General features: G+C 44.2%; 3 protein-coding genes across 7 annotated transcripts in view; 2 read left to right on the forward strand and 1 right to left on the reverse strand.

The window, feature by feature from the left end:
- The window catches only part of NF1 (neurofibromin 1), a 177,285-nt gene that overhangs the window by 58,355 nt on the left and 92,044 nt on the right, over positions 1-26,886 (reverse strand). The gene's annotated exons all lie outside the window — the stretch shown is intronic.
- Positions 331-6,596, forward strand: EVI2A (ecotropic viral integration site 2A). Its single transcript, XM_066635287.1, has 2 exons — positions 331-431; positions 4,358-6,596. The coding sequence occupies exon 2, from the start codon at positions 4,378-4,380 to the stop codon at positions 5,158-5,160; it is 783 nt and encodes a 260-aa protein (XP_066491384.1). The 5' UTR covers positions 331-431; positions 4,358-4,377; the 3' UTR covers positions 5,161-6,596.
- Positions 24,681-26,233, forward strand: OMG (oligodendrocyte myelin glycoprotein). The gene has a single exon (XM_066636343.1). It carries the CDS (start codon positions 24,681-24,683, stop codon positions 25,998-26,000), a length of 1,320 nt encoding a protein of 439 aa, XP_066492440.1. The 3' UTR covers positions 26,001-26,233.

Below are 26,886 nucleotides of genomic sequence, written 5' to 3' on the forward strand. Positions count from 1 at the left end.
AACAAATGACGTAATGGTGCACTCTGCTGAAAGGAAACCCCTATTTAAATACAACAGCAAAGGCGAAATAGGGTGGGTCTCTTAAGAGCAAGCACAGGTATGGTGTAGCAAAAGAAGTTCTCCTCTCTGAAGGCAGGGACCTTCCTGTGCTTTTCTCCCCTGCAATTCAGAGGGCTAATTTGGGTAACATGGCGGTTCCCCACTCCCTCCTCTAAAGTGTCACGGTATACTTACATGAGAAAGGAAATGTGTCATCTCTGTGGTTTCAGTTCTCTAAATGGAGAACTAAACACCATGTTTTAAGAAGCATTCCCTTTTAAAACACAAAAATCATCAGCGGCTCCTCAAGCTCAGAGGAAAGTACCAAGGAGCTGTTTGCTTACTTAACACCGAACTTCAAAGCCAAACTTTCAACCAACTTCCCCCTCCAGGTAAGCCCAATTTACCTTTGACTTGAGTTTTGTTTTAAACTTTTCTTGTAACCTCTCCCAAGTTGTAGCTGGGAACACCAAAGCTGCAGATTAACAGAGCTTTAATACCAGAGACTTTCGAAAAGAAAAAAAAAGGACCTGCTTTAAAGGTTACTTATAATGCTAGGAGAGGGAAAAAATGCTTGGAAAGACAATTGGGAACCTGTTCAGGTGGTTACATTAGATCTGACAAACTGCAAGTTAACAAAATGATGCCACAGGCTGGGTGGACTACAGGATATAAAGAGCCCTTGATGTTCCTTTGCTTTGCTTTTGTGAGTTTAAGCAAAATGGGTTCTTCCATTGACTGTATCAAAGCAGGGCAAATTCAAAATAAGCTGATGATTCTGCACGAGGTAGGGTGGGGAGACCAAACTACTCCAGGGTCGTGTGAGTTCTGTGAGAGTAAAAAAAAAAAAAGTTCAAAGCTGGTCTTTTTAAAACCCAATTCCTGTACTCAAAAGAATGGGGATCACCAGATTTACTTGGCAATTTTATGCTGGCCCCAAGGTATATGATTTTCAGAACTTAACCAACAAAAATTGTGGGGTGGAACAGCAACAAAAACATAAACCCCAGGGTATAGTAAGGCAGTGGCAGGATACATGGGCTCAAGTTCAGTCCACAGCACCTCCAGCTGAAGGGATCTTGAGTACCAGGGCTAGAAAATACCATCATCAACTACCATTTGTACTGCACTTTCTGAGTGTGCCAAGCAATTCACATGTAAGACTTTGGATGCAGTCCTAACCCCTTATGTCAGTGCTTTCCAGCACTGGCATAGAGGTGCCAATGGGGTATGTGCTGCATCCTGCAGTAGAGTGTCACTCACGGAGGTCTCCTCAAAGCAAGGGAATATTTGTTCTCTTACCTCAGAGCTGCATTGCCCTTATGCCAGTGCTGGAAAGCACTGACATAAGGGGTTAGGATTGCGCCCTTAGTTGCTATCTTTACAACAACTCTGCAAGGGAGATATTATCCCCGCATTTCAGCTGGAGATGAGAGTGAGTGACCAAAGCCACCAACTGAGAACTCATCGCAGAGGTGAGATATGAACTGGGGAGGTTCTAATTTGCAGCTCAGGCTCTTGGCATCTGCCAGTCAGAAAAGGAAAGATGACAAGTAAATGGGTATAAGTAAGATAAAAAGAAGCTACTGTGAAGGTAGTGACGGTTCATCCAAAGATCACAGAAAAAGTACTACTAGTTAGTCTCCATGTGCTCACCCAGTTTTCAGTGGATACTGTCTGTGGTTGTAAGGCATGTCCATCCAAGACACAAGGGCTAGAACATACCAAAACATCTGTTGAAGATGTGCGAGCACTAAATTTCCTGCAACTGAGCAGGGGGTTGGACTAGTTGGCCTACAAGGACCCCTCCAATGTTTTGATTTTTCTAGAAGAAAATCTTATAAGCAAATACTAAGTACGGCAGATGGATTGTTCTTTAAAGATTGCTCCCACTTTGGAATACAGGGGAGGAAACTGCATGCTTGAAAGAGTTCTGCTCAATAACATTCCTCTGCACGTACAACAGCCTCCCCAGGGAAAGGGGCGTCTATCCTAAACGTTTCCTATGAGTGCTAGCTTTGCATAAGCAGGGAGAGTCCAACTTACCTGCCTTAGGTGAATGGTCTGCGATATGCTGTGTGCCACACTCCCCATTTTACATTTGAACTGGTGCTGCAAACTCTCAAGATACCAAACTCTATGTTGTCTAATTCTACATTTACGCTTTGTACACACTGATTAATGGGACACCCATAGCCCTGACTGATGCTTTATTTGCCATGCCACTGTTTATGTTTTTACCTGGGAAATATTTGACGAGGTACCATTCAGGGATCAAAACTCTACTGACAATAGGATCCACCTTGATGGATCAAAGTATCAAAGGAAGGTTACACAACCTGGTGTGCTTATCTGGTGTGCTCCCTGGGGCATTTGGTGGGCCGCTGTGAGATACAGGAAGCTGGACTAGATGGGCCTATGGCCTGATCCAGTGGGGCTGTTCTTATGTTCTTATGTTATGTTCTTAACCTTCAAGACCAAGACTGGAATTTTGTCTTTTAATTCTCCTTTGTGTGTCCCGATTGCCTTGGGCAATTTGCATGATCACAGCAATGTCCGGGCCTAGTTGCTTTTGTTTTGCTGGGAAGTGCACGTCTCAAGGACAACATAGATATTCCAGATGAACTAGACTGACTCAAGGGTCCACCTTACAATGTTGTGGCTGTTGTGCCAGAATCTTTTTACTAAGTATCTATAGGGCACTGGTGGTTTCTGGAAGAATCTTTTGCAAAAACTGTTGACGTTTCAGCACAGATGGGAAAACAGCCATGACATTTATCCATTCCAATTTTAACAAAGCACAAGATGCTATAAATAGCTTAAACCCCCCCCCCCCAACACACACATCTACAAGACTGGAGAAGACAGAACAAGAATATGAGTGATCAGGTCTTTAAACCTGTTGTGCTGCTCACAAAATAAAAGCAATTATAGCTCAGATCTAACATCAGATCATTAAACTGTAATTCATTTTAACATACTGTGTTATAAGCTGGTTGGTTTTATTGCATTTTCAATATGGTGCTAGCCACCTTACAAACATAGAGGTCGGATGCTGCATTTCCCAAAGCATGGGTTGCGACTCACTAGTGGGTAACGAGTCCATGTGTGGTGGGTTGCGAGTTGGGCTCTCCTGCCTATCCTTTTGACGGTTTGGCTTCAAATAGGAGCCATTCCAGAAGCCAGCCTAAGGGCTCTGCTGACTGAAGTGACTTATCAGGGGCCTCTGAAAGACTCTTCCAGGTCTTCTGCAAACTGCAAGTCGCTTCCAGATGCATCTGCAGGCCATATTAGGCCTGCAGGGAGTCAACAGAGTGGGTTGTAGGCCTGGCACGACTTAGGAGAGGCCTCTGGAGGCTCCAGCTAAGTTGTTCCGACTAGCAGCGTCACAACCCACAGTGGAGGATGAGGTGGGTCATGGCACTGGAAAGTTTGGGAACCACTGGAATAGTGGATTAGAAATCAATGAACAGCTAAGCCATGTCACCAAAGAAGTTACCTAACAACACATGAGTCTAACTTTGGCAAGGACCTACCTGTCAAGGCTTCCTATATTTCATCTTTTAGAACTTTTATATTCTGATGGCACCTTATATACTACTTTTGGGGGGGGGTGCGTGTGTGTTTAGTAGCACACACTGTTCAATATTCCAATTATGCTTCCCCCCCTCCAAAAAAACCCTTCAAAAAAACCAAAAAAACCCTGATCTGCTGCCCACCCTAGTATATGCTATGGGTGTAAAGTTGGTTGAACACAATAAAAGATGGTAATGAGGTATTTGCAGCAGTCAGCACCACAGGAACAACCTAAGGCAGTGGTTCTCACACATTTAGCATCGGGACCCACTTTTTATCTGTCAGAATCTGTCAGGACCCAACGGAAGTGATGTCATGACTGGAAGTGACATCATCAAGCAGGAAACTTTTTAACAATCCTAGGCTGCAATCCTCCTCACATTTACCCAGGACTAAGTCCCATTTACTATCATTGTTAATATAATATATATAGTAGCTTGTTAAAAGTACAAGTTTGTAATATTTCCCCAAATGAAGTCACGTATCATGGTAGCATCAAGTCTAACATATTAAAAATAAAATATTGAAAAGAATGGGGACCCACCTGAAATTGGCTTGCGACCCACCTACTGGGTCCTGACCCTCAGTTTGAGAAACACTGACCTAAGGTATTGGTTGGTCTTTGCTTCCAGTGCCTTTCAATATCTTTTTCAGAGCAAGATTTTCTCTTCGTTAAGAATGACTTACAAAATGATTTCATCGTTTCAGCTGATTCAACCCTATCATTTTCCTTTTCTTACAGGTGACAGACACCCCATAAACATGACACTAATGGACACCTTCCATGTGTATTTGATTTTCCTTTTTGGGAACATTCTACTGTTGTGCTTGCCAGTGAGAACAGCCACTACACAAGATCCTTTGGTAGTGAGTGAGAGTCCCTCTGTCTCCACTACACAAAATCTGTCAAACCCAAGCCAGACCTCAACAGAAGCAAGTACAACTCTTGCAACATTGGCTCCACAGGAGGCAACATGGGCTCCACAGGAGGCAACAACTATCACCAAATCCCCATTGCCAACAGATACATCAACATCCCTATCATTATCCTCAACTCTTTTGCCAGAGGTGCCAACATCTCCCTTTCCTTCCAGTACGACTCTTGGCAAGCACCAGATTACAGATGCCGAAGTTGAACTCTGCAAAGAAAACAATAAAAGGCTGATGTTGATTTTCCTCATCATAATTGGGGTGCTGGTCATCTTGTGTGTTTTCCTACTCTTGACCACAGTAGTGATGGCGACCAAGCTGTCTTATATCAGGAGAAGGCAGCCAAGCAAGCGCCTGCCCAGGAGCAATGGGGATTTTCTGAGTACAAACAGTTTGTGGCCTGCTGGTTTAGAAACGCTACAGAGGCTGGCCAATGAAGAATCAGGAAATAACCTGATGATGCAAAGCCCGGGGCCAGAAAGAACAACTGCAGGACCTGGGAAAGTCGGAGAAGAAGTTAGCAGGAAACTTGCTAGTGAAATATCTGACAGACAGAAGCTCAAGGAGGTATCAGCAAAGCCACAACACAGCACCATAATAAACATTGAGATTTAAACACACCTCGGATACCATAAGGGAAGAATAAAAAACTGGAAGGCTACATGCCACCTCAGGGGAAGCACAGGATTCTAACCATTTCCACACTGCTGGTGATTTTTGGATGCTACGGACTTTGCTATAGGGTGCCCCTTCAAGTGCCCTCATGCTACTTTAGGATCACCCAGTCTAGAGTGACTTAATCGTGGACGACTTCAAGACACATTTCACCATTACTTACCCAAGACAACATGAATAATGTCACTGAGTGCAAGAAATAGAACAGATGCAAGACTGGGGGAGCATCACAGACATTTCATCCCACAAGCCCACTCAACCACTAGGATTGGTGAGGGGTGACACCAGGCTTTATAAATAAAGCTTCTGATAAACACTGAAATCTTTCTCTCTTTCACACTCACACACATGGCCTGCAGAAAGCAGAGGTTCTCAATGAAAGAAACAGAACCTCAGAGGAGGGAAACTCTCACTGGCTCACCCCATTCATGTGCATTGTGATGATCCTAAGGGGCAGCGTGCTAGCCCATCTTCGTCTCCGGTCCATGCACAAGATGGTAGCGATTTCTGCCTCCCCCCCCCCACACACCTTCAGGTCCTTGAGTTGCTTATCAGTACTGCGGGGTCACTGGGTCTTTTTCTGGCAGACTTCCTAAAGGTTTTCTCTTTGTAGAGAGACATGGCTTCACTCCCTTCCCATTTCTCTCTGCTGACTTGTGTGCCTGTGTACCAACAACAATGGCCAGATTAATCACCTCTTCTTTGTTCTGTCTTGCACTTGGAAAGAAACTCTCTCAGAACTGGCATGAGAGATGTTTTTATCGCAAAGCCCTGCTCTTGAACCATGGCACCAGCAGTCAACACTTGGTACCTCAACCACTGTGCATCAAAGCTCTGCCTCCTTTGTGAACCCAGATGACTACCGGTTACAGTTCAAGGATGGCAGTAACTTTGAGCTGACCCACAGGCCAATCCTGGTTTACTTAGGTGCATACAGCGCCTCAGAGCTGTTTGATCAACTTGTTGCTTTGAGCAACTCTGGATACAGGACTTGTCTCACTGTGCTTAACAGCATTCTCTGGACTCAACCCTCAGCTGAGCCCTGACTTCCTCTGGCCCTTGATCTGCTTGCTTTCGCCTTGGCCATTTGGACCATGTCATGGTCCCAGCACATGACAACTAAGAGCACACCCCTGGAAAAGGCCTGACAGCTGCTTGCAGAAAAACTTCTCATGGTGTTCTCCACTCTTGCCAGCTAACCTGGAGCAGAGTCAACTTATGTTTTCAATTTCAGTAACCTTGGCTCCTTAAAAGTAATTTAAAACACAACAAGTTTGCAGAGTTTTGAATTTATGAAAGGGGAGGGGGAAAGAGAGGTTCCTTTGTAACAGGATCAGAGTCAAGCTTTAAAATGCTAATAAACACTTTACAGGAGACCCTGAAACAGCTTCCTTCAATAGCCTACTAATTACAGCTACCTGTCTTGTGGGATGCTTGATTTGTTCCGAATATAATGTTCTCTCATGTTTCAAGCACAGTGTTCTTCATTGATCAGGCTACAGATGAAACTTTGATCTCTGACCTCAGCTAAATGTGACACTAATAAGTTCACTGCAAACAAATTCAAGTTAAATTTGGCTAATAATTGCAACTAGCAAGGACGGCAAATTCAAAAAAATGGTTCCCCAGTTTGCCAGTTTTACTCCCACTTAGAGCCTGGTCTTAGAGCTTGGATCCTTCCAAGCGTGGGCCTGGTCTATACTGGAGCTGATTCTGCTGGATACCCATCCAATCCCACCGTGCCCTTCCCCCAAACATATCTGGCTAAGGTGGCAGCACAGCAGCAAGGTCCCCCTGGGAAACTTTTCTCACAGAGGCCCTGAGAGAGAACTTGCTGCTACCAAGTCAGTTTACGGAAAGGGGGCAGAGGCAGCCTAAAGATCAAGGCAGGGGAGTGCCTGGACCCCAATGACCCCAAGAATAAAAGAAATTTTCTGAATTTGTCTAGAAAAAGAAAAATAACTACATGCCAACTTTTTATGGAAATTGCATCGTTTTGTTGAGCTCAATATTGAGCACGCTGAGAGGACTTCACCCACAGTTAATAAACTTTACTGAAATGGAAATCCATGAAGTGCTTTGCAAAACTGATCTCAGGGGGCAACCAAGGGGTCCATCATCCCACACAGACTAGGATGCAAGAGGGACCACATGCGACCCAGAACAGCTTTGCTGGATGACCCTCTGCAGGTGCAATGGTGGCAACAAAGCTCATACAGAGTACTGCATACAATCGACTTAATAATGATCCAACTAGATATTTAACTCTTCTTTTAGCAGTTATGAAAATTATATAATGCTTTAGGTGTGCAAAGCAATTTGCCATCTTTTGTCTGTTCTCACAACACCCCTGTGAGGGAGGACACTGTTATTCCCATCCTGCAGAGAAATTCAGGCTCACATTGTACACAGAGTGTCATTGATGCCAATCTATGGGATCTGCTGGCTGTTAATGACCTTGCGGGTGATTAAGTTCACGGCGTGATCCATAAGACACTTTGGCAATGCAGAACTTTTCTATTTGCCTGGTGACTCTCACTCCAGTGATTCATACACAAGTGCAACAGCATGACAGCCTTGCCCATCCTGTGGTCCCTTTCCACACCAAAATGGTGACATGTTAACTGAGAAAACCACTGAGAAGCCACTTAAACGAGAAAGGAGTGGGAGTTAGCGAGGTGACCAGGAGGGGCACCCACTAGGCAATGCATGAATTGTGAATGCAGTCATGCATTAAGCAGACCCATGATCCAATCAATCACTATTTCATATACACAGGCAGCTTAATCTGCAAAACTTGTGCAATTTAGGGCGCAATCCTAACCCCTTATGTCAGTGCTTTCCAGCATTGACATAAGGGCAATGCAGCTCCGAGGTAAGGAAACAAACATTCCCTTACTTTGAGGAGGCCTCCGTGAGTGACACCCAACTGCAGGATGCAGCACAAGTCCCATTGGCCCTGCTATGCCAGTGCTGGAAAGCACTGACATAAGGGGTTAGGTTGGCAACCTTCAGTCTCGAAAGACTATGGTATAAGCCCACAGCACCCAGTATTCCCAGGCGGTCTCCCATCCAAGTACTAACCAGGCCTGACCCTGCTTAGCTTCAAAGGACCCAGGAGAAGAACTCACTGGACTCTGTCTGTAGCAGTGCCTGGCGGGGTTGAAGATCAGTGGAAGAGTTTTGCATGCAGAAGATCCTGGGTTAATCCTGTTCTCCAGCAGGTCATGGATGACAAGGAAAGTTCTTTGCCCAAGATGGCAAGTACAATGTTTTGCATGTGGAAGGCCCCAGGTTCCATCCCTGGCAGCATTCTGAGCTGGTATAGGAAAAGACTCCTGCCTGAAACTCTGGAGAGTTGCCGTAACTCCGTGCAGTCAATATTGACCTAGATGGACCAAAGGTCCAATTCAGTAGAAGGAAGCTTCTCGTGAAGTCAGTTTTGAACTTCCAGAGCTGACATGTTTTATTTAGACAGAACAATATTTCACACCTCAAAAAAAGCCAAAAAGGCTCTCAGAGCAGCTTACCAGAAAAATTTTGGAAAACAAATTATACATTAGCCTTACTGCATTTCTATCCTGCCCCCTTTGAAGCAACTCAGGGATGTGCAGATAACTCTTCCCCATTCCCATTTCTATCCTCACAACAACCTTGTGAGGTAGACTAGCCCAAAGGGTAATGCCCAGGGTCACTTAGTGCACTTCACAGTTGAGTGGGGACTTGCACCACTAGACACAGCCCGTCACACTAAACTCTACACAATGCAAGACGTCAATACTGTACATTAAGCAACAGAGCCTCCCATATTCTAGTATAAAATCAGAATGAATGTTGGGGGGGGGAGCTCCATTTCTAACTGTATTCTTGGGTGGGGCAGGGGTTCCATGGCTGACCCACAAGGCATGCTTCCTTCTCTGCCAGCATTCCAGCGCTGAAAGGGACCCACCCGGACACAAGAATTACCTCATTCCCGTCTGCTTCCTCTTGTCCCACGCCCAAGATATTCTGCAGAATGTGAAATGCTCTCGTAGCCTTCTGCTGACCGGGGCTCTCCATGCTGAAAATTCTCCTACAGCTGGAAACTTGGCTGCTACCTACTCCTTAGCAATTAGGGAGGGAGCAGCTGCTATTCCCAGGCTGAAAATGAAAACTAATGTTTTAAGTATAGCCATAGAAACACCAACTGCCCTGTGAGGAGGAGGAGAAAATGCAAGCAAGGTTTATGGCCTTCTTACTCAACCATTTCCTGTTGTAATTGTTTTTATGCCAATGATGATTTCTCTGTGTGTGTTTATCTCTGTATCTGTATTATTTAGTTGATGGGGGCCTCTTTGGAGGCCAGAACATGGTGATAAATATCCCCACAATAAACAAATTATATTTTGAATTCAGAAGGGTCAGCTATACATGGGCTCTACTCAGCAACTTGCTTCCATACAGAGATGCAAACTGAGTGCTTAAAATCCTGCTCTGCCCCTCACATCCCACTGTGAACAGCACTGGAAACATATAAAGCTCTCCCCACCTGTAGGACAGCTCATGGGGGTCACTGGGTGAAATGAGGTTCCTGTGATGAGGGGCTGTGCTGATCTTCTTTGATGCAGCAAATAGTGTTAAACTGTGACTAGGGAAAGTGAATTCAAATCCTAACGCAGCCATTAAGTCAGTAGGTCATCTCTGAATCTTCCTCACAGGGTTGCTGTGAGGATAATGTGGGCAGGTGAAGGGGTGTGATCACCACCCTGAGCTCTTTGGAGGACGTCTGGGATAACAACCAACAACCAAGAGAAGTTGAATGTTAGGTGCAAAATCTTAGGGTTGATTCAAGGTCCTGGCTTGTCCTGCGAAGACATGAAGCTGCCTTATATTATGAGCCAGATCATTTGACCATCTACCTCATTAAGACGACTGGCAGCAGATCACTGGGGTTTCAGACAGGGGGTTTTTCCCACCACCTCCTCCCTTTAGACTAGAGACAACAGGGACTTGAACCTGAAACCACATGCATGCAAAAAAGGTGCTCTACTACTGAGCTATGCCCCTTCTCAATGAAAACAAAATCAGACATACAAAGCTGCTTTATATCTGAGTCACGCCATCTAGAATGGTATTGTCTACATTGACTGGCTGCAGCTCTCCAGGGCTTGAAACAGGGTTCTTTCCCAACCAGACCTGAAGGTGTTGAACCTGGGACCTTCTGCATTTAAAGCAGAACTGCTGCCACTTCCTATGTCTGTGTACTGTGGGAAATTTTGAAACTCTGCTCAGGCAGCAGGACAGAACACTTCCCACCTTGGGGCAAACTGACAGAGGACGCTGCAGAAAGACCTCCAAATCTTGATCTCGCACACTTGGTGATGAATCCGTGAATGCACTCACAGCATTGCAAGGCCCTTAGCATGCTAGAGCTCTTACACTGAAATGCAATCACACCAAGCCATTTTTCTGGACAATGCTCATGGCAGATAGTTCTCAGCTGGGACAGGAGGACAGCATGCGTTTTACAGAGTATTCTGAACGTGCTCTCAGAGTAAAGAATGTTTCCTCACACCAATAAGCAGCCAAGTTACTCAGAAGAGCATTTCTGATCTCTCCTACAAAAGACGGTTTTGGACCAGGAGAACTTTGGTTTATTAACAGGACATTCCCTAGGTTCTCAGAAGTCACGTAGATGAGATTCAGGGCTTAAACTAAATTGCACACACAACTTTGCTTCAAGTTTGGCCTACGGTCAACCAAAGGAAAAGAGCAGGGTGGAAACTCTCCTTCATAGGTGGGGTTGCAAGGCATAGCAGTGGTGCAAGTCTCAGCTAACTTGTGCCACTACTGTTACTGGTACTGGGGAGTTTATGGGGTGGCCTGCACTTGATCTGTCCAGCCCCTGCACGTGACAGGTCCGGTGACCCAAAAAAACTGGAGTTCACAGGCCAGACAACAGCTAATCTTAAAAGCCAAAGCTAGCAGCAGTGGCATAGGGGGTTAGAAGGGGTGATGTACTTATGCACTGGATTCTCCAAGGCTTGCATGTCTATCGAGAACATGTAAAAACAAATATATTTCAAACATGTAACTTGGCAATTGCTCCTTTGATAGAAAAAAGCAAGCAGAAAAGTAAATCCTTTGAAGGGAAAACATAGCAGCTTACCTAGAGGAGGAGGAGGAGGAGGAAGTCGGAGCTACACAACCCCCACTCGCAACCACAAAGGAACACAACACTTCCTGTTCGGTCACCACAGATGCCGCTACAGGAATGGCTCACACAGAAACGCAACTAGGCAAGTTCTTAAAATGTACTTTCAGGCTATGCTTTCATGCAAATTTAGCAGCTGAAGATGCAAAGAAAAGAAGCCCCCGCAGAACTTGTAAACTCTCCTTGACAAGGAAGAGCTGGTGCAGGTTTAAACAAGCTGAATTAAATGTTGTGTGAGTCATGAAACAAACAGCTTTGGCTCTGCTATATCGAACACTGATGAGCTCCCTCCACAATTAGCTCAACAAGGAGCAATAACGAGAGAAGCTAAAAGTCCTGACCTTCCCCTTGTGACTGGAATCACTCTTTGCCACACGGCTTTTTGTTAAGAGTGACGGAGGAGTTGGCTGGTTGGATTTCTGGCTCCTTTCATTATTCTCTCAAGTGGCTAACTTTCCCCAGCGATTTCAAGTGGGAAAGTTAGCCACTAGAGATAACGATGGAAAGAGAAAGCTAGTCAGCTGACACTTCCTTCAAGTCAACAGAAAACTGCTTGGCTAAGGGCAAGTCAAACACAACTTCTTCCTATACACATAATTCATAATTATGAATAATTATGAACATAATTCATACACACGGCAAGGAGGAAGCCTGCTTCAGGCCTCTAAAGCAGATCCCCACCTGCAGAGACAGCCCTTTGCAATTCAAGCGGAGTCCTTTGCTACATGAACAATATAAATGGTAGCTCTGCTCTTCATCATCAAAATATGGCAAAAAAAAAAATTACTGGGAGCAAGTTATGGGATTGCACATAGTTAAAACTAACTATGGTTCTCATCTGGATTGAGACCTGAAACAGGTTTGAAAGCACTCGTCTAACAGGGATCCTAGTTTGTATCAACCACAGTTAGGGTCAACACAGATACGTGGCCATGGGGGAAAGATTGGGGGAGAACTCACACTTGTGGGGAGGCATATGCAATCTTATAGCCTACTCTTAATTTCTTTATCATATTAAGGCCCAAATCCTAACCAACTTCCCAGCACTGGCATAGCTCTGCCAATGGGACGTGTGCTTCGTCCTGAAGTTGGGTGGCACTCACAGAGCCCTCCTCAAAGTAAGTGAATGTTTGTTCCCTTACCTCAGAGCTGCATTGCCCTTATGCCGGTGCTGGAAAGTGGGTTAGGATTATGCCCTTAGTGACTGAAACATTGTAACTACATGAGGCCAATGAAAGATTGTTCTGTCTGAATCACTATTTACATGTCTCTCTGAGTAATTATATTTTTCTGTTTCCACCAGAGAAGCACTTAAAAGATTGCAGTAAGTTAATGGACAGTCTCACCCAATTAGAAAATATTTGTCTCTCGGCACAGATGTGCAAAATATCTATATACTATAACAATTTCTATTTGCTGCCATAAAGACTAGTCAGAAGTTGAAAACATTTCACTGTGACAACCCAATGGCGGCCTTCATCTGTGCACAATGAACACATCCAAACTTCTTAGTCATTTCTTGCTTCTTGATGCTTCCTGCCCCAAGTGTTGATAAACTTCCTCTTTCTGAGGATCCCCTTTTGACATGTGTGAACCACCCACAACTTGAGAACTTGCACACACTTCCCTGCTCTTGAAAAACATTAAAATGTGAACTTCAAAACAAGAGGCTGGTTAGTAGAGGAGACAATATCATACAGGTAAGAGACTTCATTACACCTCTGGGTTTGGGGAAAAAGCATCAGTTGGCTAAATCTAAAAGCTGCTATGGAATATTTCAGTGTTTAGAACTGTGTACTTTAGCTTTCAACACTGGTTTCTTCTTATCCTTATTATAAATATTTATATACTGTTTTTCAGCAACAGAAATTCACAAAGCAGTTTACAGAACAAATTAAATGAAAAAAAGGTTCTCTGCTCCCCCAAAGGCTCACAATTTTAAAAGATGCAAAAGAATACCAGCTAAAGCCACTGGGGAGAAGATGATGTGGAGTGAATAGGGACAGCTGGTCTCCCCCTGCTAAATATAGGAGGAAGAAGACTTAAAAAGCGCCTCTTTGTGAAGTTTAACAGGGAGCTTCATGTTCCCCATCACACTGCAAGTGAAATTTTTTACAAAAATGAACCATTTTTCAAAATCTCTTAATAAAGTCTGATTAAGAGGTTAGCATTTTTTACCTGGACTTTCCCCAGAGAGTTAGCCCCATTGGAAATCACTCTAGAATAAATGGGGACATGCTGAGCCAGTGTAGAAAATGAAAAGTTTAAGAGCAAATAGGAAGGAAAAAAGTAGTATGCATCAAGTTTTCATCACCTGGTAGAACTCCAAGTGCTACAGAAGGCAGCCACATCTCCTAGAGATTTCAAACTTGCTACCTGGATGTAGCTACAAATTCAAATATTTGATTCTGCATGGATTTGTGGTTCATCACCACCCCTGGTTCTTTAACAAAACCTCCGCATGCAGTAAAACACCAAGTTAAAAGCCTTAGTAGAATGCATCATCATGGTGTAAGTTACCAATTTGATACATTCTATTTTAAAAACACTAACACAAACTGCAGTTTAAAAATGCTTCATCATAAGAAATTTCACAGGAATACTTTGTATCTCATGGCTCAAAACATTAGTTACATTTGCAGGATGCAATTTTGATCTCTTTTTTTTGTTAGCTTTATCTTCTAATCTAAAGTTGGGAGATGCTTTTATAAAGGTTGATTCCTGATCCATGCACAACCCTTCAACTTAGGGGTTATTAGTTCAGTAATCAAGGTGGCCGATACTGCTGGTCTGTGATTTATTTGTAATATTTTAAGGGTGTTTTAATGTTTATATTGTAAACCATAATTTAAAATGTGATTTTATGGCTCTGTAAGCTGCTTTTGGGTGCACTCCAGGGAGAAAAGCAGGGTACAAAACAAGTAAACAACAAGATCCCAATCCCAGGCTGGGGCAGCTGCAATGCACCCTAAGGTGAGAAACAAGCATTTCCTTACCTTGAAGAAGCCTCTGTCACTGTTCCCCCTAACCAGAAGATACAGCACATGCCCTGTTGGCAGAGCTGCATCAGCTCTGGAAAGATGGATAAGATTGGGCCCTAAAGTACTTGCTCTGCATGCACAAAGTCGCAGGCTTACTTCTTGGCAGTATCTCCAGACTGGGGGTTTCAGGAAGCAACAGGCTAGGAAAACTCTCTCCCTCCCCCTGAAGAGCCACCGCCAGTTCTAGCAAACAGCACTGGGCTAGATGGACTTACGATCTCACAGAGTCACTGCATGTGTCAGGCAGGGCCACAGCTCAACTGGAGAGCTCATGCTTTGTAAGCAGAAAGTCTCAGATCAAATCTAAGGGAAATTGGCAGGTGATGGAAAGCATCCCTGCCGAAAACAACATTGGGTTAGATAGACTTAAAGTCTGCCACAGTATATTTAGCGATAGAGCATTTACTTTGAATGCGGAAGGTCCCAGGTTCAATCTTTGGCATCCCCAAATAGGGCCAGGAAAGACCCAAGAAAATGTTAATATTACACATTTTGAAAGCATGAATTGGCTCAGAGAACTAACTGCCTTCTCTTCTCCACATGCTACAGAAGAATTCACAGCATTAAGAGAACAATGGATACCCATCTCATTGTCCCAATTTTTCTCTATGGACTACTGTGGTGGAGTCACCTCTCTGCAGAGATAAAGGTGCCTGCAAATTCTTCAACGTATTTATATACAAGAAGCAAATCTGGAGAACTTATCAAAAATGAAAAGAGCGAAGCAACAACTGAACTATCATCTACTGGGAAGCCCTGGGTTACAGAACACCAAGAACCCCACCATCATGATGCACACTTAGTAACTGCAGTACTAATTGGGGCCATCCTGTTGGGCATGATCATAATTATGGTTGGCATCTTCTTGTGGAAGCGATGGAGACACACAGATTCCCCTGTTCCCCATTGGGCAGGCCGCTCTCCCTTTGCAGACGGAGACGTACCAGATGTTACTGCCAATAAAGAACCTGTGCACAGCATGAAGCGTACCTCAGTTCTCTCTCTCTTGCCTTGGAAATTTAACAAGGATACACAGCTGCTAGACAGTGACGAGGGACAATTGCCTGAATCAAGAGCGAGTCCGGATGTCCTACCGAGCTGCAGTGCTGAAGAAATTGTGGGCCAGTCTAGCCTTACAGCCACAGGTAATTCCGATTCCTCCACAAGCGTGCAAACTTCAGTTTGCGACATACCAAGCACCCCAGCTGATGTTCCGCTCCAGCCTGCTGTTCCAGAGCTGCTTGATCTGCCTCCTCTACCCAACTGGCTCAAAGGAGTTAATGGAGACCTCTGTCCCACCAGCAATGAGACCCATCTACTTGAAGAAAATGCAGAAGCCCAGTGTTCTGTAGCTCCAGATCTCATTCATCAAAATCTGGGTGAAGAATCGCTACTTCCACCACCCCCAGAAGATTTTATCTAACAATTTAAATTGACTTGGCAGCAAACCCTTCATCATGCTTATAAGGAAGTCTTTTTTGGAAACAAAATGGTCTAATGAAAGGCCAATGGCCTATAAATCCCACAGGACCCCACCCCCCCCCTGCTTTGGCAGAACATATGAAGCTCCCTGTTGGGTCAAACCAAAGGGTTCAGCATCTTGTTCCGAAGAAGTGACCAGCCAGGTGCTTTCAGGAAGAGCACAAACAGGGCATCAAACCACAGCCCTCCTCCTGCTGCTGTTTGTCAATGATATTCAGATGTATACTGCCTCTGAGCCTGGAAGTTCCGTTTAGCTCTCCTGGCTCCACATGTTTGTGCTCTCTCACTTGGGCATGATTTCCACGGAAGAAAGCCTTCTTGCCTTGACTAATGTTAACTGCACTGGAATAGTCTTAGATTTGAATCCTCTTTTCCAACATACATTCAAATTTTTTTAATAAACAAATCCTCTCATTTTCCAGAAACTTCCTTTTATGGAACATAAACAAAACCAACTCGGCTTCCAGGGCAACTTTCCACTTGCATACAACACTGAATTTTGACAGCACGATGCACTGGTGTAGCTCAGTGACACCTGCATCTCACACAGGATCCTGGGCAACCATCAGAATTAAGTCAAGTGTTAGTTCCCCTGTAGCTAACTTCTTTGACTTGCTCAGGCACAGTCATTGTCCCGGTCTAGAAATTAAACGTGACTTGGATGTATAATTACCCACTCAACAGGGGGCTGAAACAGCTCGTCACATTTTCTTCTTTGCTTGCCTCCTGAACTTTAGTTACTTTCAATAAAATGATTCCTGTGCACTTGCCTATTTTTCTTCAGCCACATCAACTGAGATTTGGTCACACTACCTAGGAACCACAAATGATGCTCAAAAACATCTGCACAAGAAAAGTACCTCTTATATTCATCGATGTGCATGTTGAGAGAGGTCTGATATACTGCAACTGGGTGGGGAATATTCACAAGCAATGCAATTCTATGTGTTCTGCAACTTCTGGTAGATTTCCTTTCAGTAAGAATCAGGAGAGGTACAGAAGAAGTAAGTAGTAAGTTATTTGAGTAGCAAAAATATATTTAAATAGCAAGGGTGCTGCTAATTTGTGCATTTACAAGCATTATATCAGAAATGCCTTTCAAGAGTAAGCATGGGTTCTCTGTAAAACACAAGTATTTTCAAAGGAAGTCTTTTGTGTGTCTGTGATAAGGTATTACCCATTTTCTAAATGGACCAACATACCTATTGCAATTTTATCAGGCCTGTGTGTTTCGAAGAGTATCACGTTTTTGTGTGCTTTGGCGAAAACCCAGTTGTCCAGGAGCTTCCTGAACTTGAGGTACACTGACCTTTTACCACCTAAAGACAGTGCTTTGCTTAAGTCCTCCATCCTTTAGGATATAATACCTGATTTGACTCCTACTGATTCTTCAGGAATACCATCTAAAATAAAAGGGCTACCACATTTTTCTTTCACAGTTAACAAAACTGAATGTTTCATAAACAGAAAGAAGAATGTGACAGCCCTTTTATTTCTGCTTTCTGTCTTACAAAGGGCACTGTGTGTTCTCCTTAGCTGGAGACAACTCCAACAACTGCTGGTTTTTACATTTTCGAAGAGGGAAGCAACCACTGTCCCAGCAGCCTAAGAAATTTCCTTTACAAGTTGCACAATCTAATCTAAGTCTGCATAACATCTCCTGCATTCCATCCTATGAATATACAATCACCAACTCTGGGATTTCTCTTTCCTCCAATTTTTGTTTTATTTTTGCTTAATGCTCATTCTGAAGAAGCAGAACTCAAATGCTTACTAATTTGTGAGATTAACTAATCCTAATAAACTACGTTTCTTGAATATTACTTTATCATCTTCTGTACTGGGAGTAGAACTAACTACCAAAACAGCTTAGAACCAAGAATTTCCTTTAATCCATTCAGTGCCAACTATTAATCCCCCAGTTAAGCCTACTGCAGCTCTTAAGTTCAGCAAGTCATTTTATCAATAGCTCAGTCCAAAGAAAATTGATTCCAATTTGTGCTGAGCCTTTCGAGATCAAGACATATAGCAATGATCCATTCTTGCACCCATTCATTGCAAAACAATCCAAAAGGAATGGCAAAAAGACAATATAAAGATGAAGTGCATTGGTGGGAACAGAGCAGGGAACTGTGCATTAGTAGTTTTCAAGTTAAAAGCATGTTGCGACCATGAATTTTTAACCAAGCCCTTCAAAAGCCACTATGCAATACAATGAGAAAGGATTGTATTGCATAGTGGAGACCCAGGTTCATATCGGAAGTGCTGTAAATGGAAGAGTCAGGCCTCATCTGCCTGGAGACAGTTCTTCCAGTACCTTTCCTCTATTCCTAGCTCCAATACTAGAATTGAGTTGGGAATAGAAGAAAACGGTGAAGGAATAGATCAGGGGCAGGCAGGCTATGGAAAGGGGAAAGAGAGAGCTCAGCATCCCTCTCATTCTTAAAGCAAGACATAGGAGCTTATGATGCTGCTTTATATGGAGGTAGACCATTGGAGTCCATCAAGTTCACTCCTATCTATGATGACTAACAGCAACTGTCCAGGGTTTCACAGGAGGTCTTTCCCAGCACTATCTGGGGATTGAACCTGGGTGGGGCCTTTGACATGGACTCTACCACTGAGCTACAGCTCTACCCCTACACCCCACCTTACACTGAACAGAGCAGACATGTGGAAAACGGGTGCCAGGCACTAAACCAATGAGATCTGACCCTGAAGTCTTAATCGTAGAAGAGAAGGTCCTGACATTTTCACATCCCCATCCAGATGAAAAATTTACATACTATGCCATGCCCTTGTTTCACTGAAGGAGTGCCTTTCTCAATCAATCACAGGAATCACTAAAGACAGGTTCCAGGATTTCAACACTCTGCTAATTAACACTTTTGTTGCAGCTCTACATGCCAGGAAGAAACTTCAGTGGATTCACGGCACTGCAGAGCTAGACGGCAGCCAAGAAGCGTAAAACGAGTAGTGCCTTTTAAAGCTGCACAAGTAAAATGATATATGCAGGACTATACATATTGCTTATGTGTCCAGGGGAGCTAGCTGGCCCAGGCAGAAAACTGACTTTGCAAAGGACACACTCCCCTCCCCCCCACTCTTAAAATAAGCAAGGTAAAAGCATCTTGTGGGCAGAGGGGTGGCAAAGAGATCACATACATATACAGTTATTTGGTTTCACTGCAAACAATTAACAAAAGAACTTGCAGAAGTTCCAAAAATTATTACAAAAACATCCAACTGCGTCTTAATTGTCTTAATGTTTGTGGATTTTTCAATGTCCCAGCTGACCCAATGCATTCACTTCTGAAATTCTCCATTCATTTCTCCATTCATTCATGGAGGCTGTTCAGAAGAGAACAGCTGCCCTGAACAAGAGGCTTAGTATTACTGCACATTTCTGTCACACTGGCAAGGATGGTACAATTAAAAAAGGCAGGGGACTAGGATCAGAGACAATCCTGGGGGGCGTTAGCCATAGATTTCAAAAGGGAGACGGACTGCAGTGCATCCACGGTGATCTCACCCACTGTGCCAGCCTCGGCTGCTGTAAGAGTACACAGGCTTTCCTGGGACGCTTCAGCACGTGTGCTTCTGCACCAAAACATTTGGATAACCGTCTTCTTGGGGGCCGAGGACAGGATGTCAAGCTGCATAGCTGTCATGCCTGCTGCTCTAATGGCACTGCAAGCTCAAACTACCATCCATCCTCTAGATCAGCAGTCCCAGATTTGTCACACCCGGGGCTCACCTTTAGGCCCAACATGCAACATGGGACTCACTTTTTTGCGTTTAACCATGCCCACCTCTGATTCTCTGATTTTTCTCCTCCCCGTACATTCCAACTCTTTCCCTGGTGTTTTTCTCAGGCCTTTTCTACATCTGCAGTAGAATGAGGTGAGCAACCTTAGAGGGCAAATGGAGTGCTCTCAATTTTAAAGCCTCTTCGGCAAGTTAGTGTCGGGGGGGGGGGGAGAAGAGGGAGAAAGGTTATATCCAACCCTCTGTCTGTTCTGTCTTTTCTATGCATGGGATGGTTTTATCCTTAGGGGAGCATTCAGAACCAGAATTCCCACAACTGAAGTGGTGCAGTCCATTCTACCCCTTCAGAATTATATTGCCTCAAGGCAATCTCTCAGTGGCAGGTACAAATTCAATCTTTTTGATACACACCCCATCCCACAAAAAAAAAAAAAAAAAACAGCAGAAGAAAGTCTAGAGGAGTAGAAACTGGTAGGCTAGGACATCTCTGCTCCATTCCCCTCTTCCTTTCCAAATCCAGAGAGTGGGGGGCGGGGAGAGGTGGGCTTTGGCATGCCTCTCTCTGGCTAAGGGGGAGAACCATTTGGTGTGCAACCTGGGGCACCAAGAGATCTTGGGCCAGCCTGGAGAATAACCTTTTTGTTCATTTTATAAAAAATGCTAAAACACTCTCTGCAACTAGAAAACCAGAAATCAGGAAGCAGAACACTAGCCTACTGTGCTGGCTTTCTAGTTGCAGGAAAAGTGGTTTTTCTTTTTCTAAACATGAGGGAGTCCTGTATTCAAAAAAGTGGCATCTCCTGAATGTACTCTGCACTGACACAGTTCTTTCTACCACCTCACTCTGCTGCATGCACCCATGCAAGTAGAGCAGTGTTTCTCAAACTGTGGGTCGGGACCCACTAGGTGGGTCACAAGCCAATTTCAGGTGGGTCCCCATTCTCCTCAATATTTTATTTTTAATATGTTAGACTTGATGCTACCATGATACGTGACTTAATTTGGGGAAATGTTACAGACTTGTACTTTTAACAAGCTACTATATATATTATATTAACAATGATAGTAAATGGGACTTACTCCTGGGCAAGTGTGGGTAGGATGGCAGCCTAGGATTGTTAAAAATTTTCCTGCTTGATGATGTCACTTCCAGTCATGACATCACTTCCGGTGGGTGCTGACAGATTCTCATTCCAAAAAGTGGGCCCCGGTGCTAAAAGTGTGAGAACCACTGATGTAGAGTACACCAAGCCTCAGACTAGTATTTAGCAGATGTGCAAATAAGGTGCCAGAATTAAAAACAGCATACACACACACAAATACAACTGTGAGTTTTGGGGTAGAGAGTGTTTTTTTTAAGGGCACAATCCACTGGAAAATTTTAAAGTACAAAGCTCTGCTGAAACAGTGCCAAAGCGCAGTAGGGTGGAGTGCCGTGGCAAAAGACAGAAAGGGGAATTTTCTCCCCAGATCAGAAGAGTAAGAGGCAGCCCACAGCTGCCAGGCACCTCGTGAGAAGGAAAGACACAAAATTATCTTTTGGACCGCAAGCTGCCTTTTTGCTCTATGGAGATGAAGGAAGTGTCACTAGAGAAGAACCACCCCTACCTGGAACTATCCATACACCTTGCAGAGCCTACACTTGTTATTTCCATCAACTGAGTCAAGCAGCAAGAGGCCAAGAGCAGGCTGAACTATCCTGAGCACATATGCTGCAGGACTCAAGAGGACAGGAATCCAGAATCCAACCCTATGAACATCATATATGAATCCCATATATGAGTCAGACCCTTGGCCCGTCTGCTTCAGCACTGTCAACACTGACTGGCAGCAGCTCTCCAGCATTTCAGGTCGGAGGGGGGGAGGGAATCTGCCATCCTTACTTGGAAATTGAACCTGAAATCTTCTGCATGCAAGCAGGTGCTCTACCACTGGGCTACAAACTATCTCCTTAATAAGGGATGCATGAATTTGCCTAAGGGCAGAGAATGAGACTTCCACATGTGGCCTGGATTGGTGTCTCTCAACCAGTGGATGGGTATCTCCAGTGGTACTTGAGGTGGTGTTTGGTGGTACTTGTGGAACCCTTGCTGCCTGGTAGTGAGGCCAGGAACACGACACAACAGTGTTAAGTGGTCTGGTTTGGTGGACAGAACTCTAAAGCATGTTTTTCTGTACTCAAAAAAGCCCTCCCATCCACCCTGAGCCTCTTACTGGTGTTTGTCACACCACATCTGGCCTCCCAACTCAGAAGTAACTGGTGATGATGTCATCACCAGTTACTTCTGGTGGTACGTTGAATAGGAGGACCATGTAAAGTGGTACGGCAGGGGACAAATGTTAGGAAACACTGATGTAGATGCTTTGGAAAAAGAGAAGCTGATGAATTCACAGGGGAGGATGGGTAGGTACATCAGTGGCTACTTGAGGAGGACAGGAAGTTCCACATTCAGAGGTGTGATACTACTGAATACTAGTTGCTGGGGGTGGAGGCCAAAGACAGGAAAACTTATAACCTTCATGACATGCTTCCTTCTTGGAAGCATCCAACTCAGCGCTGGTGGGAACAAGATGGAGGACTAGATAGACCTTCAGTGCAGTCTAGCAAGGCAGTACACCTTAGCAAGCATTACAAGCATGGTGGGAAAACAGGATTTTGTTATTGAGGTTTACATGGGGATAAAGAGGATTTTTTTTTTTTTTTGCAATTATTTTAGAATTCAAACACCAATGTTTTTAAAGGGAAGATTTAGAGCAATTCAGGGTACATTTGCCCATCTCCAGGTATTAAGCCCAGCAGATTAGACTAGAACCTGAACGTTTGCAGGCAGGATGCCGCCGGTTACCAGCTGCTGGGGGGCAACAGCGAGAGAGGATTTCAGGTGACTCTCCCAGATTGGCCTGGCTGGCCACTGCAGGAAGCAGATAGCTCAACAAGACAGACCTCTGGTTTGATCCAAGCAGGGGTCTTCTGACATTCTCAACCTAGTTTAAGGCTGGCAAGCTGGGACCAACACCATCGGGCTGCTGTTAAGGGGCTGTCAATCTAAAAATGGTCAAAAAGTCCAAAGCATTTTGAAACGAAAAATACAGATGAAGAACATGGGATTTTTTATTTTTATTTTTTAAAAGGCCCCAGCAACTGGAACTGCTTTATGCAAGAAAATATACCTGAAAAAGTTTGTTTATTTCTAAATGCCTATTGATGTTTTCATTATCCACTTGCACCAACCACTAATTCTCAAAGCACCTATTCTATGCTACAGCTGCTAAGTCATTAAAAGCTGATTGCAGCACTGACAACATTGTCTCACTCAACTGTTCTTTAAATCTAGCAGGCAATTCCGGCAACAGGACACTCTATACACTCCCTGCTTTTCAACTTGAAGCATGGGACAGTTTAGGTGAGGTGGGTGAAGGTGTGGGGAGCCGACTGTATGCTCTGGATATGGGTTAGCACAAAGAGCTTCTTGCCTTATGGCAGGGGGCTTGACAAAATAATCTTTGGATTCACATCTTGCAGGGCTGTGCAGTTTACGACTCCAATGTAAATATCCCCTGAGATTTTAAGAGCTGCCGTTCAGGAATGCAGGAGGTGATGTCCAAATTAAAATTTTAGAAAGGGTTAAGCAGTGGGGTGAGGGAGGGGAAGCTGACCTGAAGGAGAATGATGACTAACAAAAAAATAATCGGGACGCTATTTGCACAGTTCAAGCATGTGTGTTGCATCCTAATGCACTGAAACACATCCTGGGGGAAGGGAGGGCGGGAAGAAACAAGAAGAGGGAGAGAAGTTTGAAAACTTGATTTCGGTTTGGGGAAAAAAAAAAACCCTGCCCATTTTGTTGAGTGTGCACCCCTTCCAATACATTTGAGTCAGCACCAAAACGACAGCTCTGCAGTCCTGCGATGGAGCACTGATCAGGTGGTTGCAGAGCCCCTGGAAACGGCAGTACGATGCAGCTGAGGAGGCAAAGCACAACCCACAGACAAACTGTGGCTACCCTCGAGAGCCAGCCGACCTTTGCATTCCCATCTTTCAGGAAAACGATGCACTGAGACTGCAGCAGGGATCGGGGTGAGTCTGATTCCGTTTTCCCTTTTCTAATATTTTAGCTCTTAAGGCCCAAGCATGCCTTAGATGCTTGTGTGTGTGTGTGTGTGTGTGTGTGTGAGTGTGAGTGTGTGTGTGTGTGTGTGTGTATTTTTCTTCTTAAAGACAGACATTAATCTAGTCTAACTTGGCACTTCCATGCATTAGCAAGTATACTGCAGTGACAAGCTACAGAGTCTCATCTGAACATTATTTCGGGTTGGAAAACAGACAGGTTCCCAGGAGGGGAGTCATGGAATACAAAGGAGAGGGAGAAAGAAGCACCACTAGTAAAAGATAGCTAGAGAGTTGTGCTTACATTCACATCTGAATTAAAAATGCTGTGTGAATTGATGTGTCTTATCACATTGATGTGAATTGATGTGTCTTACAGCACAGGCAGCTATGTTACTGCAGGGATGCTAAACCGATAATTTAGAGAATCAATTTTCACCCCAAATTTCATCCATAATAGAATGAGGTTCAGAAAAGGAACACCCAAAAAGGTAAATGCAGGATTCAAAGCCTTCTAAAAAGAAAGCAGACATTGTATCATGTCTGGAAGAGGCTAGCAGTTTCAGAAGAATGCTACCATTGGGAGCTGGAGCCAGTGGGGGAGGAACAAGAGGAGAGATATGGAAATAGATGAGCCAATTTCTGCCAGGCAGCAAGACAGTAGGATGAAGAGAGGCTTTGTAAATAACTGGCTTTTCACACCACTGAGGGCAACGCCACAGCGACGTGGGCATGTGTATTCGGTCGCTTCAAACCTAGCTCTGCTTGCATGGAAGCAAGCTCACAAAAATGCACATAGCCTCAGAAACCCTTTCGTAGCCTGTGTAACAGATTGAGGATCGCTGTCTATATTTGCTCCTAGGCAAACATGGAGAACCGAGGCTGGAACGCATCACCCTGCATCCTGGCTCTTCTCTTCTGCATACCAGCAGTTCAGGGCATTTGCCCTTCTGGGTGCTCATGTTCAGGAAACAACAGAAACGTGGACTGTTCCAGCGGGAACCTGACCACACTGCCACACGGACTCCAGGACAACATTACCTATTTGAACCTGTCCCACAACCGCTTTGCGGACCTCGACCACCAGCTGACTCGGTTTGCCAATTTGCGGACCCTGGACATTTCCCACAATTGGCTCCAGAACCTCCCGGCTCACTTGCCCAGGTCGCTCTGGGAAATACATGCTGCGCACAACTATGTCAAGGTTCTGCAAAAGCTTGACACGGCTTACCAGTGGAACCTCAGAGTCCTCGACGTGTCAGCGAACATGTTGGAAAGGGCTGTCCTGATCAACAACACGCTGAGCAGCCTCAAGTCCCTCAACCTCAGCAACAACAAGCTCTGGACAGTCCCCACCAATATTCCTTACAACACAGAGATGGTGGATCTATCCAACAACTTCTTGACACAAATCCTACCTGGAACGCTGGTGCGGCTCACATCCCTTTCCAAACTTTACCTGCACAACAACAAGTTCACCTACATCCCTGACAAGGCGTTTGACCAGCTTGTTCAACTGCAGTTGATAACGCTGTACAACAACCCATGGTCGTGTGAGGAGGGCAGGCAAGCACTTTCGTATTTGCAGGAATGGATGAGAGAATCCACCACAACAGTCATAGGGCCACCGTGCTCCGATGAAGCCACCACACCCTGGAAGGATGCCCCTGCGGTATCATCTGCTCCCACTACTGTAGAACACCATCTCCTTGTTAAAGCGATCAAAGCAGTGGACACAGCTGGGTCTCCAGTGACAACCGGACAAACCAAACTAGTGCACCAACAGTTCAGAATGAAGGATGCAACCCTGAGTGCTACTGCTGGCCAAACGGTAGCCTTTACAAGCACTGGCAGGCCAGTGGCCTTTTACCCAGAAGACCTGAACACCGAGAAGCTGAGTTCTTATGAAGCTGCGGCCGCCACCCATACAATCTACATTCAAGATACAACCACTGTGAATACAAGCACAATGGGCATGGCAGCATCTTCCACCACTCCTATGACCCTGAGTATCACCAGCGGGGTGCCCATCACCCAAACAAAGAGACCCCAAAGCACAACCGTTACTGCAAAGAAGGAAGAATGGACTACAAAAGTTCATCCTCGTATACGCTCCAAAGCAAATGTTTGCAAGGTGTATTCATATTTCATCATAATGCTTACCATGGTGGTTTGGGCAACCGGCTAAGGGGTTTGTGCGTATGTGAATAAATTGCTTCATTACTCCTGATCAATAAAATGGGTGGAGCGCGCTTGTGTCCCCACAGCGATTCAAATGCAAGAAGAAAATGCCAGTTTAGATTCTGAAACATGACCATATGGAATGTGACTCCTCCAAACAAAAAAAAAGACTGCACAAAAATTATGTCTTGATAATTACGCTGCTACTTACTTTAACAATGTCTTACAGCAAAAAAAAGAGAGAAGCCTAACTATCAAATAATATAATCGTTTTTACGAAATGTGCTTATTTTGTATTTACATTTTTAATTTTCTTCACACAAAAACCTATGGAAAATGTCAGTATTTTATGTATCAATTATGCATAGTTTTGTCATTAAACATCTGGGAAAGAAAAAAAACACACACAAGGCCTATATCATATATACATTGGTCCTGCTTGACTTGCTAGTCGGAGGAGATTTATAATTTAAAAATGTAGGAACTTAATGAAAGATGACATACAAAAGGGGTAAAGATGGAGCGGGGAACAGAAATAAATTAAAACTTAACTGCTTATTTTGAGACATAGGATTGGTGTATATGCATCAATCAAAATTTATGCAAGGGACATCTTAGTAATGTCTACTTAAAGCATGTGTGCAGTTATAATGGATAACCAGGGTTAGGACTACCTATGGTTTGCTGCCTTAACCCTGGTTATTTATTTTTAATTTACATACTAGTTTTAAGTCATTTCTGCACACCATTGCATATACACAACAAGGACCAAATGTGTGTGCCTATGGGCTGGGCAAAAATGGGTTAAGGATAAAACCTTCACAAAATGGTTTACAAAACAAAAGTATAAAACAAGAACTATAGAGTAAAAAACATAAAAGCAATAAAGCATA

The sequence above is a fragment of the Tiliqua scincoides genome, chromosome 8 (assembly GCF_035046505.1).
Source record: "Tiliqua scincoides isolate rTilSci1 chromosome 8, rTilSci1.hap2, whole genome shotgun sequence".
NCBI lineage: Eukaryota > Metazoa > Chordata > Lepidosauria > Squamata > Scincidae > Tiliqua > Tiliqua scincoides.